Source organism: Leguminivora glycinivorella, unplaced genomic scaffold, assembly GCF_023078275.1.
Source record: "Leguminivora glycinivorella isolate SPB_JAAS2020 unplaced genomic scaffold, LegGlyc_1.1 Scaffold10, whole genome shotgun sequence".
Taxonomy (NCBI): Eukaryota; Metazoa; Arthropoda; class Insecta; order Lepidoptera; family Tortricidae; genus Leguminivora; species Leguminivora glycinivorella.
The window spans coordinates 391,342-404,811 of NW_025952835.1; the positions used below are offsets into that span (position 1 = coordinate 391,342).

A 13,470-nucleotide genomic window follows, 5' to 3' on the forward strand; every position below is an offset into this window, starting at 1 on the left:
AAATCCACTTGAATTGACCAGAGCGAAGTAGGTCTGGTATGGTAAACCGATCGAACTCGACTTGATTTTTTAAAGTGAGTGAACAGGCATCTTCTGGGCGAGCTCACTCCATCGTAGGCCACGTCTTTGCCTTTAGCTAGTCTGTGGCCAAGAGTAAGCCCATTTATAATTTAAAAAAAAAGTCTGGATGTTCTCCTCAACAAGATGCAATTTTCAATCGATTCTTAAGAAAATTTTGTGACCAGACCCTCTAGCACAACTTGAGTTGTCGCGCGCGAGTCCAATAAGTACTTGAAGTCGCGCTTGACTGCGCGCGATAAGGCTAGTTGTGCTAAAGGGTGAGATTTTATGATTAACCAATCATAAAATCCTTTCGTCGATCCAGTTTTTGGAAATTTAGAAAAATGCGGATATTGCCAATAGCTTAAAAGAACTAAGTGTTTTTCAGAATATTGCGACGGTCTTCAGCTCACAGACATACTAGTTATTATTTGATTGAATTACTTTTAAGAAGAACATATTCTAGTAATTTAATACATCTAATTTATAAAATTTGAATGTTTCAAGGTAATGCGGCTAATAACCTCTGCACTGCTAGTCTAAGGCCAGGGCCACTCGGGTCTGAGTCCGAATCATTCTGATTTTACGGTTCGCAGATATGTTACGTTACTTGTAGACCTACAACGTGTGCAAACTACTGTTTTTCTATAAATATGTTGACTGCGGCATTATATAAAATTTGGAACAGGATTAACTTAGCAAAAGGATTTAATACTTATTTTGAAGCTAAAGGATATTAGTCTCGTACATTTCTTGGTAAAAACAAATGGGTTAACTATCCAAGACCATCTACCTAGTATTTTTTTATTGAATAGGTACATAAATATACGTATGTACGTACGTACGTCAATTTATTACATAAAAAATATCCTTTGTAATTCATCGTATTGTATATAACAATAACGAACTGCATAAACAATAGGCATATTAACATATTAATTATTGTGTAAGAAAAGTATTTAAATATCTGTCGAGCAAAAAAACCGCTGCCTCACTAGACTTTTATAAAAGTGTCTAGTCTTTTCTTTTCTTATCACAAAATACTCAAAATAGTCGGTTCCAGCTTCTCCGTACTAACGAAGCATGATCTTGCAGCGTTTATCGCGTAAAAATCATATTTTATTGACCAGTCTCGGTCCATGTCCTACCTTGCCCGCAATATGCAAAGTGGACAGACAAGCTTATTTGACATAGTTTGCAAAAAAGTTGTATGTCCGTTTGAATCACCACTGCCAATCGTCCTTACATTGAGGTAGAAAATGCGTGGTTATGTCAGAATATGGGCTAGTAGCTAGTACTTATGCGGTTACTTAACTGCTTACTCACGTTCTTGAGTGTATAAGTGAAATTTACCGCATAATCTCTTTACCTAACTACTGAAATGGCGAGACAATTACTGGTGGAAAGTTTAGACTTACTGAAACATGTTTTAAAGAAATATATAAAAGCTTGTACCTACTATTATATATTCTGTGATAAAAGGCAAAGTCCTGACTGAACTTAATGAAGGTAACTGTCTGTTTTATTTCTGCTAGGATATTAGTATACATACACATACATACATTCAATCACGCCTGTATCCCATAAAGGGGTAGGCAGAGCACATGAAACTAACTAACTAACTAAAGTCAGTGCCACTCTTGGCAATTAAGGGGTTAAAAGAAAACGAAAATTGTGACATTGCAGTGATAGGTTGCCAGCCTCTCGCCTACGCCACAATTTAACCCGAATCCCACAGTCGACTTCTACGACACCCACGGGAAGACAGGGGGTGGTGGGGATATTAGTATACTGAATGAATACATACTTTTATTAACAAGTGCCGATGTATTTAGCATCACGATATCATTTTTAGCATTGTCGCGAACCAAAATCTCATGGCAAATAACAATTATCACTAAGGAAAACCGGTTAGTGCTGTTATCTAAGGCTGGTCAATGGCACGTATTTTATTTACATTTATGCAGAAATACTTATTCACGAATGTTAGTCTGCTTTTTTGTGCAATTCCCGAAAAGTTTGTACATTTGGATCACGTCTCCGATTTTGATAAAAATTGGTAGGCTGTTAGAGTCCGTGATGCTGAGCAAGATCCACTAGGTTTCCCAAAATGTCTTATGTAGTTTGTATGAAATCTTCCTTTTTTGTTACCAGATTTCTATACATTTTCGGTAACAAAAAAGGAAAGTTTCATACAATCAACCTAGGTCATTTTGGGAAACCTAGTGGATCTTGCTCAGCATCATGGACTCTATCAGCCTGCCAATTTTTATCCAAATCGGAGACGTGATCCAAATGTCCAAACTTATCGGGAATTGCTGTTTTACAGACTTACGAATCTCAAAAGGAGATTCTCAATTGTAGGTGTTTTCTTATATTTAATCATTTTTCAGATGGCGTTTTTTTTACGTACTCGCAGATATATCGCGATTCGGTATTTTGTATAGCCTATTCGGTACTTTGTAATTGTGTCGCTTAACTTCAAACTCGGGTAATCCATTCTGCTTTAAGGTTGATTATGTATAAAAAATATATATAATCTGCAAAATAATCATCCTTATAGCAGAATGGATTTACCCTAGTTTGAAGTTAAGTGACACAATTGGACGTATTTCCTTAGTTTTAACCAGATTGTTGTAGGGCCACAAATGATGAATTTAGTTCAATTCAATTTTTCTGTTACAGCCACATGATCGGCCTCCCGAACAAGACGTCTGAGGGCTACCACGTGCTGCTTTACCGACTGTCGGACTTCGATTATAGGTATGCAACACATTTTTATCATTTATTTTTAAGTTAATGTTGTCTAATGACTTCATTAGAAAAATAATCTTTTTTGGTTGTCAAATTAAAAGGTTTTATAAATAGTGTGACGTCGTAAGTATAAAAATAAGATTTTGTATTGCCACTTCTTATAATGCTATTGACGTAAATCAGGAATAGCGAGGGTCCCAGTGCTCTTCCCTTTGATACTCCATACAACAACAATGATGCGGTCTGAAAAAGTTTGCAAATTTTCATTAAGTACCTAGCGCATTTTTTGTACGAGTATGGAACTATGGAAGATCACAACAGTTGTCTTGTTGTGTGTTAGAATTGTCTTAATGACTATAAAAAGAAAATAACGGCCAGCAAAATATGTATCGAAAACCACATTTATTAACTAAATACCATGATGTTTCAGCAAGCTGAACTTCGCGGACGCCGTCCGGGTGTTCTGCATGTTCAACGACGTGAAACTCTCAGAGGACCGGCTGTCGGACGGGTACATCGTCATCTTCGACATGAAGGGCTGCAGTCTTGGCCACCTTACCAGGGTCACGTTGCCAGCGTTGCGAGCCTTCATGGTTTACATTCAGGTTCGTTTCAGCAGTAAATATATCTATAGTAACTTTAATATCAAAATAGTCAAGCTCTGAGAGAACCAACTGTCTGAAGGGTACATCGTCATCTTCGACATGACATGAAAGGCTGCAGTCTTAGCCACCTTACCAGGGTCACGTTGCCGGCGTTGCGAGCCTTCATGGTTTACATTCAGGTTTGTTCCATTTGTGTTCTGGTGTAACTAGGATGTTTGAAATGTGAAGCTCTCTGAGGACTGACTGTCTGACTGTACTGTAATCTGATGTATACTCCGGTAAATCAATGATATGATGATTCAAATGCGATCGATCGATTGATCCCTTTACTTATTTCTTTCAAATTTATTATTATTCAGGTAAGTTGCCTTTACCAGATTAGGTATACAAAGTACAATCTGGGTGAATTGATCTCTGCATACTGCTTAAAAGCAAGGTTTAGGGTCAGTTGCACCGCATAGTTGTGCATAGTTAACAGACACTTTAACGTCACTCAGCAGAAGTCTATGGAAATTTCCATAAAAAAAAATTGCGAACGCTAAATTCGGTAACAGACGGTTTGGTGCGGTTCAACCCTTAAGCTATTTGTGTTAATATTTTTTCAAGTTCATCTGTAACTTTTTTCTAATAATACATTATCTCTTTCCAGACCGCGCACCCGTGTCGTCTGAAAAAGATCCACGTGGTGCACACAGTCTCGTTCATCAACCAGGTGATGTGTCTGGTGAAGCCTCTCATCCACTCCAACCTGCTCAACCTCCTCAACTTCTGCTCCGAAGGCCCCGCTGCCGTCGTGGACAAGGAACTCCTACCAGAAGACTATGGCGGCCCCCTCCCTCCCGTGAAAGACTTCCACGCCGAACAACGCAAGAACATGGAGGAAACTTACAGAGACTGGCTCATCGAAACCGAGATGTTCAAGGTTGATGAGAAGAAGAGAATCAAGAAGCCTAGTAAAGGATTGTTCGCTAGCTTGACCAGCAGTTTCAAAAGCTTAGACATCGACTGATGCTCTGTATATTTCTTTAGGGACCTGACCTATTAAATCCTTTATGGCGCTGACTTGCCTTTTACACTCTTTAAGTCTTCCGGTACACTGTATTCTCAAATTATTTACGACACAAGCATTCAAAATGCTTTCTAGATCTGTCGTAGTTTTTACAACTTAACAAGAAAATGTTACCAGTTACTGTACCTAGAAATATCTTGTTGGCATAATTTAGAATCAAGGTAATTTTAAACTAACCAAAACAAAACCTGAATACCTATATTATTTTCTTATTATCTTATTTACCAAATGCAAAGTTTAATAGAGTTGACCGTTTACCGAACGAGTGTCTAAGTTTTTTGGGCCATTATTTATTTTCATAAGTCCGTGACCGGAATTGGCACCCCTCTCCGAATTACGTAACAGGGTTTTATCGCGTTGTTTACTAGTTATAAGTAAGTTGCCAAAATACGTAAGATTTTTCCTTATATCGAGCTTTTGTTGCTCAATACTTTACTCTAAATAAACTTATATTTTTCTAGAAACTCTATTACATATTTTAATGTTGATGTTATATCGTAAAAGTCATGTTTAAAAACTAGTTTAAAAAGTAAATTTTAGCCTTCATTAAAAACCTTTTGAATGGAGGACCTTTATATATCCAGTATATTATTGGTCAATTCATTGGAAAGATTTTGATTTTACAAAGGTCTATTTCTTTTCGACTAATATCGATCTTATTGTGAATAGATAGGTTAGCAAAATCAAGGTAACCTATAAATAATAAAACATTTTAGCGTCCTTTTTAAAAGTTACCATTCCTAATTTTATTGAATATAAATCCTATAATCATTGTTGTACATATCATTATGGTGCAGATGTATAGACGGCCAAGCAAACCTATTCACTTAAAAAAGGCGGCATTTGAAAAATGTAGGGGTGAAGGTATATTGTTCCATAGATTTTTTTTTCATTTTGCACCTCTTTTTCAGTGACAAGATTTGCTTGATCGTCTAAGGTACAGCGGGGCAAATCTCGACTGGGGGGCAAATGTAACTGGTCCATTTTTTCCATGTTTTACAATGTCTGCATTATTAACCCCTCGTATGCGGCCTGTCAATTTTGATCATTGAAAAAATGAGCTTGACATTTAAAACAATAGATTAAAATTCCCACGCACGGATCCGTGTCTAAGCATACGAAGGGTTAAGTGTCCACCGGTTACATGGTAGGCGTGTTCAGTGGATACATGTAGAACTCAACATCATAGTGTAATAATGGAAAAAATGGATTAGTTACGATTGCCCCCCAGTCGAGATTTGCGCCGCTGTACCTTATACCTACTCTACTGTTAAGCTAAGGTTTACACTACGCTTATATAATAAATAAATGACACTATAATTTTGCCAGTTAAGGAGGATTTCCTGTTATTACTTAGTATTCAGAAAGTATTTAAGCTTTAAACTCATTGATATCCTTTCAGTGGTACTTGAAATGAATTATTGTTTTTGATATTTACATCATAGTCGAGTTCTGACGTGCCTTATTATAAGCAAAATTTGTGAAAATTAAAAATTCTTTTATAAATCTTATTAACCCCCTAAGCACTGCGTAGGGTTTTTATTAATTACCTGTATTAGGGCCACTTGCACCAACGAAAATGAAGGGTTAACCCGAGGGTTAACCCACCATTTTCCATGGAACTTGACAGTTCACAGCCCACTAACCCTGAATTAAGTTGTTGGTGCAAGTGGGCCTTACCTGTTTAAATTATTATATTCAAATGTTGCCAATTTTAAAATTTACTTAAGTTTTAAGACCTTTTATATTTTTAGCAAAAAATATATCAATGTTATTAAACAAACCAAATCGTTATTAAATACGTATACATATATCTGTAAATAAAACAATAGTCAGTAAAATTATATGTGTTTTGATCCTGTACCATGTCCCAAATTTTACATCTTTTTCCGTTAAAATAAAACTTATTCTTGTTTTACATTATAAAATAACATAGTTATAGTTAAATCTTATACTATTAAACGAGCAATTCTTGTATATTTATTTATTTATTTATTTATATATACCGACGATCTCGGAAACCGCTCTAACGATTTCGCTGAAATTTGTTTTGTGGGGGTTTTCGGGGGTGAAAAATCGATCTAGCGTAGCCTTAGATCCCGGAAAACGCGAATTTTCGAGTTTTCATGAGTTTTTCTTTCGCATTTGTAAACGTAAAATATGGTACTTAATTTCGCCGCGCGCGCATCGATTCCGCTTAGCTCAGTCGCACGAGGTCGGTCTAATGTACGCAGATAGATCGTAGGTGTCAGGGTTTCGAATCCCGGCCAGAAATTAAGTTTTTGTTTTTTGTCTTTTTTTTTGTTTTTGTATTTATAAGAGTTTTTTTTTATCTAAAGACGTGATATATTAAAATAGAACCGAGCGAAGCTCGGTCGCCCAGATATTAGATTATTACATGGCATAGTGCAATTTAGTATGTACCAACAGAGCAACACAAACAATAATATCGAAATATATAAAAGAAGAAACTGACTGACTGACCGACTGACATATCAACGCACAGCCGAAACCGCTGGTCCTAGAGATTCCAACTTTGGCACGTAGGTTCCTTATAAGGTGTAGAGGAGCACTAAGAAAGGATTGTTCAAAATTCACCTCCTAAGGGGATGAAATGGGGGTCCAACATTTGTATGGGACAATAAGATGAGATTAGTACGCCGGCGAAGCCGCGGGAAAAAGCTAGTAACTTATAAGTATACATACCTAACACGATCTGCACTCATAATTTTAGAACTAAACGGCACAATCGCGTAAACACTTACCTACATTTATATTCTCTAACCGTAACCACGAACATAACGTGATGTTCGAAACGTCGGGCCAAATATTTGGCCAAGTGTTTACGCGATTAAGTTCTGTTTAGTTCTAAAATGATGTTATGACATAACTATTATGTCCTCCTTTTTTAATTAGCAAACTTTAATGAAGGACAAGCAAAAAAAGAAAGGATCTGTTCCGTGGTTCCGAGGTTCCGTTCCGTGTTATCTAATCGCTCTAGCTGTCCTTCATATTCAATTATTCATACTACCTACTTAAAGGTATGAATTTCTTCTTCCTACTCTAAAGGATCCGAATAATTAATATCTAGAGTAATACATTTATACACTACTAGCTTTTACCCGCGGCTTCGCTCGCATTAGAAAGAGACAAAAAGTAACCTATGTCACTCTCCATCGCTTCAACTATCTCCACTTAAAAAATTACGTCAATTCGTCACTCCGTTTTGCCGTGAAAGACGGACAAACAAACAGACACACACACTATCCCATTTATAATATTAGTATGAATAATCAAAATCATTATATTAGAATCGTGTTCAGAGGTTATTTTTGGCGACATACACAAATAGATGCAAATTTCTACTGAACCTTCAAGACCTAAAGCCATTATTTTTTCTGAAATAACATCTTACCTTGATTTATCTATAAATAAAGCTAGTTAAGTAAGTTAGCAATCTAGTTGATTCAATAATTAAGTCGGACTAGACGTGCGGAGTTTTATCACTTTTTCATTAACTGTTAAACCGTTATCAGCTTATTGTATTATTGGGAAACAAAGCCAAAAAACTCATTGCTATATCAAACGATACGTTCTCAATAACGTATTTTGATCAACATAATGAATTTGCAAAATCTGATACATTATTTAGATGAATTCGGACAGTGTTTGTTGAACTTTTTCTGTGTTAAAACTGGATCGAGTAGTGCTATACATGATATTGAAGTGTGGATTGAAGCTGGGAGAGCGGCGAATGGACATCAACAAACTAAAGCAGATGTGAAAGAAGATAACCAATCGAGTGTTGTACAGAACAATGAAAAAGTAGCTTTCAAAAAAGTTGTGATACAAAAAAACGGAGAACAAAATAATGATATCTGTAGCTCAACAGATGTGATCTCCGATCAAAATACGGGAGCGGGTGAATATGATAGAAATAATATAGACCAAATAAATGGCGTACTCAAAAACGAGAAAACTGAAACAGTTCTTACGCCAATCGATGAATTTAATGAAAGTGACAGTACAACTTATGTAGAAACTAGTGATATTGAAATAATTCAATCTGAAGAATTGACTAAGAGTGATGATGATAACTTAAGTGACGATGAGTCTGAAAGAAGTGTAGTTCCCAAAAGACTTTATACACAAAATTCTGAAGTTCATGAAAGCGATAACGAGAATGCTACTGACGAAGAATCCTGTGCAAGTGATGTTGTAAACAAGGTGTATATGCAAAATGAAGTTAGTGTAATCCACTTGAAGTGCAGGAAGTGTAATAGAAGCTTGAAATTGTACACACCCGTTCAGCTTCTGCTGGCAGTACTGAACATCTATGCACAAAAGGTACGTTGTTCGTTTTAGTGTAATGCCTGAACAGTATTCTGAACAGGAAGTCACTTGAACTTTTAAGGTGAAAATACTGATGAAACTAAAAGCAAATACAAAAAAATATAAGCCGAAGTTTGCTTAAATTCATTTTTTTTCCCTTTTTTTGGTCTGGGAGATGCGTGGTAAAAATATTTCGGGTTAATTTTGTTACACCGTATATAGTAAAAAAATGTCTTTTTTTTTCAACTGCATCAGTCAAATATTTGTTCGATAAGAAAATTTCGATATTTTCGTTTTTTTTTTCACGCAAGAATGTTATAAAGGATTGACAATCTTCATACTAAGAATAGTACCTCAATTTTTTAGCGCCACCTATTTTAAATACTATCATAACTACACTGATGAAGTGATGATGTCTACAATTTTTTTTTTTTTCAAAATGTGTATTGACGTAATATCATGATAATTCTTATAAATAACCACAAAATTAAAATTTTGAAAAAACCCCCGACTACGACATAGTAGACCGATTTTCATTAAACATGGCTAAAAACACTTCCGACAAACTCAGCTTTCAGACAAAAAAAACTAAATCTAAATCGGTTCATCCGTTCGGGAGCTACGATGCCACAGACAGACACACACACAGACAGACAGACAAACAGACAGACAGACAGACAGACAGACAGACAAACAGACAGACAGACAGACACGTCAAACTTATAACACCCTGTCGTTTTTGCGTCGGGGGTTAAAAATAAAAACACGCAGAAATATTTGGGCAAAATATGATTTCTGTCACTTCCAGGCTGCGAAACAGCGCCATCTAGTTTTATTCCTAAAAGGCCCATACATTTCAGGGTACACTTTTTGTATGGGCTTTGTCAGTCCCGGTATATATCGTCCTTGGTGCAAGAGTGGTAGAAATGGATTCTAATACAGTATCGAATTACCGACGTTTGCGATAGCCCCCTCGTGGTGTTGGTAATATGTTTGTTGAGGATTGGGGATGCCCTTCAAGTGCATTTTGAACGAAACCTGCATTATCGATAGATGTAGGAAGGTGTCTATAATTTGAAATAGGTCATTTAAGAAGAAGCCCAAGTCATATAAATAAGAATGGGTTACTTATACTGCAAAGATTTTTTATTCAGACAGCTCTCGAGTGTAGTTTTAAACAGTTTGTCATAAATAATCTATCGACTGTGACAAATTGCCTGAAGGTCATGGTTAAATATTAAAGGTAATGCGGGGCCCATAACTTGGAGAGCAAATATGCAAATATTTTTCACGACGCAGGGTTATTTAGTGTCCTTCAAAAACGCGTCGCCGTGGGTAACGTTAAAATAGTCTAGTGGCCTATTAAAATACTCCCGTTGTCACCTCATTTCCATACTATTATGCGCAGTCATTACGCCACCTCGGAGCTGCATTCGTTAAAACATGAACCGAATTGATTTTTCATAAAATCGATGGAACCGAGATAGTAGATCTGATTGCAGGCGGTCAGTGGGCCATTAATCCGAGGTACGGAGTGACAGTGATTGTTAATTAAATAATGAAGGCGTGTGCGGCCGGAGTGAGCACGGCGGCGGCGGCGGCCCATTGAGCAGCCGCGCGGCGCGAGTGCGGTGTGACGTCACGGGGCGCCGCCGCCGCCGCGCCTGCGCCCGGCTATCGAGCGGCAGGCATGTGCCCCTTACAGCCGGCCGACCGCTCCGCCCGACCGACTCACACTTTTTTATTTTCCCTCCGTACGTAGTGACCGCCGTGACATCCCGGTTATAACATAGAAACCGTAGCCCGCGAGGCGAGGACGCGCGCTGTGATCACGGTTCGGGGGTCCCGCGCCGCCGCCCCGAGCGCCCGCCTCGATTCCAAAATGGCAGGATGTAGGCCTCGGCCTGGGGCGCGAGCCTGTGACGGTGCGGTTTGGCTCGCGTGAGGCATGTTTCCTGTTACATAAATGTTACGCAAGCTGAGGACGTGCCCATTCGAAGGTGCAACTATAACACGAACTAGCCCGCTAGCTTGGTGCATTGTGCTCTGGATCCCATGTAACCCGCGGAAGGAGCTGTCTCGGTGAGTAACTAGTGAACCATCACCCGTAGTTAGTACCCCTCGAGCGACAGGCTTAAAATATAGGTAAGGATATGAACGATAACAAAGCGTAGCTGTTCTGATTGTTGTAAAGACAAGTGGCTATTGAAGTGCGACCTGTATCGATCGCCTCGTTATCCCTTGCGAGAAAACTCTTTATATTTCCTGTGGAATAGCCCGAGGAACCGATTAGAGGTGGTAATGTGAAAGTAACGAGCCAGCCGGCCGCCATATTGCCTGTAGGTATCGTGCCTGTAAATAGTTGGGTTCCCTGTAGGCAACCGTTGTATTGATCAATCTCCTTATTGTTTTGGATGCCTTCTATATTTGATGAACTTGGCATTTGTGATGGCTGACCTTTCTGTAATAAAGCTTTAATGGTTTTTGTTAGATCTTGATTTTTGTGAGCTAGTTATAGCTTCAGTATGTAAAACGAGGCAGGCTAGCGCTGTACTACAAGAGCCGTTGTTTCAAGCGGTTTGAGGTCAGCTTAGTGGGTCATAGACGGGATACGAGTATGTCTCCGTAATTTTGTATTTCAACAATTTTAAAAAATATTCAATTTACTGACTGAAAATAAAATTGTTACCTGCCAACTTATGAGTAAAACATAGCTTCCTGTTTACTAGTTAAAGACTCGGTTAAATAGAAATAGTATCCTAATCTGCATCAAATAGTATCTACATCACACCATGAAGTTTTATTTTAATGAATAAAATACATATATAACATGCATAAATAAATCTTTAATATGAAAAAAATGTTTTATATTAATAAAAAAATGTTTTAAAAGTTAAATATTAAAATAAAACTATCAATTTTAATTGACTCTGTCAACTCTGTGCCTAAATGTATTTGATTCCACTTTTCTTCTCTTTCTGCACATACTCCACATACATTTTCAAGTCTAAATACCGACAAAACTGAATGAAGTTATCCTGGGTGTCATGCAACGGCTGCAACTTAGGTATCTCTAAATTATAAGTATACCTAATTCCACTTCTAATAGACTATTTCGGTTTCTTTCTACCCGTTAATTGCTAAGAGTAGCACTAAAATTGAGCAGTTTCTTGTGCTCTGCCTACTCTGTATGCCTATATGTATGTGCCTACACAGTGTTTGCGTGAGAGTTAACCAGCATATTTCTAATCCCATTTTAAGACTGAAATGTCATATATTTATATACTTTTCTGAATTTCACCTAGTTTCAAAGTTATTACCAATTTAAATAACCTAACCACAAAATTAAGTGCCCCTGTGGCCTATTTGCTGAATAAATTATTATTATTTTTTTTTATTAAAATTTTGAAAAACCCCCGACCGCGACATAGTGGACCGATTTTCATGAAACATGGCTAAGAACACTCCCGACCAATTCAGCTTTCAAGCAAAAAAAAAACTAAATCTAAATCGGTTCATCCGTTCGGGAGCTACGATGCTACAGACAGACACACACACAAACAGACAGACAGACAGACAAGTCAAACTTATAACACCCCGTCGTTTTTGCGTCGGGGATTAAAAATATATATTTTCTTATTGTTATTCAGTACAAAAAATGAGGTTTTTAGAAAATAAAAGGTCAAAACACATTTTGAGTGCCAGTTTTATGAATAGCATTTACTTGTTATGTGAAAATACATTCAAAAGTAGTGAAAATATACAAAAAAAAAATATTTTTGGTAAATTTTCCTCATCCGTATTAAATAAATAAAAATACTTCTTTTGGCGTTAGAAATGCGTGGTTAATACCTCTCGCGCATACTTGTATATATTATGCGTGTATACTTAGGTAAATTAATTCCTGTAGTAATAAATAATCTGTTTTAATAATCCGTACGCGCCGCGGTGCGGTCCAGATGTTGTTTTGACAACTTTTATTGACGACCTACTTTCAGTGAGGAACTGAGGAGGGACCGTACCCTCTCTTCTTTACTTACAAATACTCGCAACGGAATCACGCTTATTATATTACAAAAATAAAGACATTTCATATTGATACAAAATATCGTACAACGTTATCATTTTATACAGTGTTTTTTTATTTCCGTTAAATTCGCTCATTTATAGAAAGTTACAAGTTACAAGCGGAAGTCTCTTTCCAACTTGTCATATTAGACATTGACTACCACTTTTTAAATTATTATTTTTTTACGTTTGGACTCTAAATAATGTTCTTTATAGTATAACTAGACAAATACTACACTTTCATTAAAAGTAACTTAAAATAAATATTTACAAACTAGCTTTTGCCCGCAGCTTCGCTCGCGTTAGAAAGAGACAAAAAGTAGCCTATGTCACTCTCCATCCCTTCAACTATCTCCACTTAAAGAATCACGACTATTCGTCGCTCCGTTTTGCCGTGAAAGGCGGACAAACAAACAGACACACACACTTTCCCATTTATAATATTAGTATAAATAAATAAATAAATAAATATTGGGGACACCTTACACGGATCAACTTAGCCCCAAACTAAGCAAAGCTTGTACTATGGGTGCTAAGCGACGATATACATACTTAAATAGATAAATACATACTTAAATACAT

At 37.1% G+C, this 13,470-nt stretch overlaps 2 protein-coding genes across 4 annotated transcripts in view; both read left to right on the forward strand.

Moving 5' to 3' along the window:
* Positions 1-4,479, forward strand: part of LOC125242178 (clavesin-1-like) — a 55,289-nt gene extending 50,810 nt beyond the window's left edge. For all 3 annotated transcript variants that reach the window (XM_048150894.1, XM_048150893.1, XM_048150892.1), the window contains exons 4-6: positions 2,746-2,823; positions 3,245-3,419; positions 4,069-4,479. In XM_048150894.1, the coding sequence (XP_048006851.1) occupies positions 2,746-2,823; positions 3,245-3,419; positions 4,069-4,428 (613 nt within the window). In that variant the 3' untranslated portion in view covers positions 4,429-4,479. The remainder of the gene's footprint in view (positions 1-2,745; positions 2,824-3,244; positions 3,420-4,068) is intronic.
* A 6,117-nt stretch (positions 4,480-10,596) lies between these two features.
* LOC125242152 (peripheral-type benzodiazepine receptor-associated protein 1-like) overlaps positions 10,597-13,470 on the forward strand; it is a 49,515-nt gene continuing 46,641 nt past the window's right edge. Inside the window, 1 exon segment of the mRNA XM_048150862.1 lies at positions 10,597-10,902. The gene's annotated coding sequence lies outside the window, so the exon portion shown is untranslated.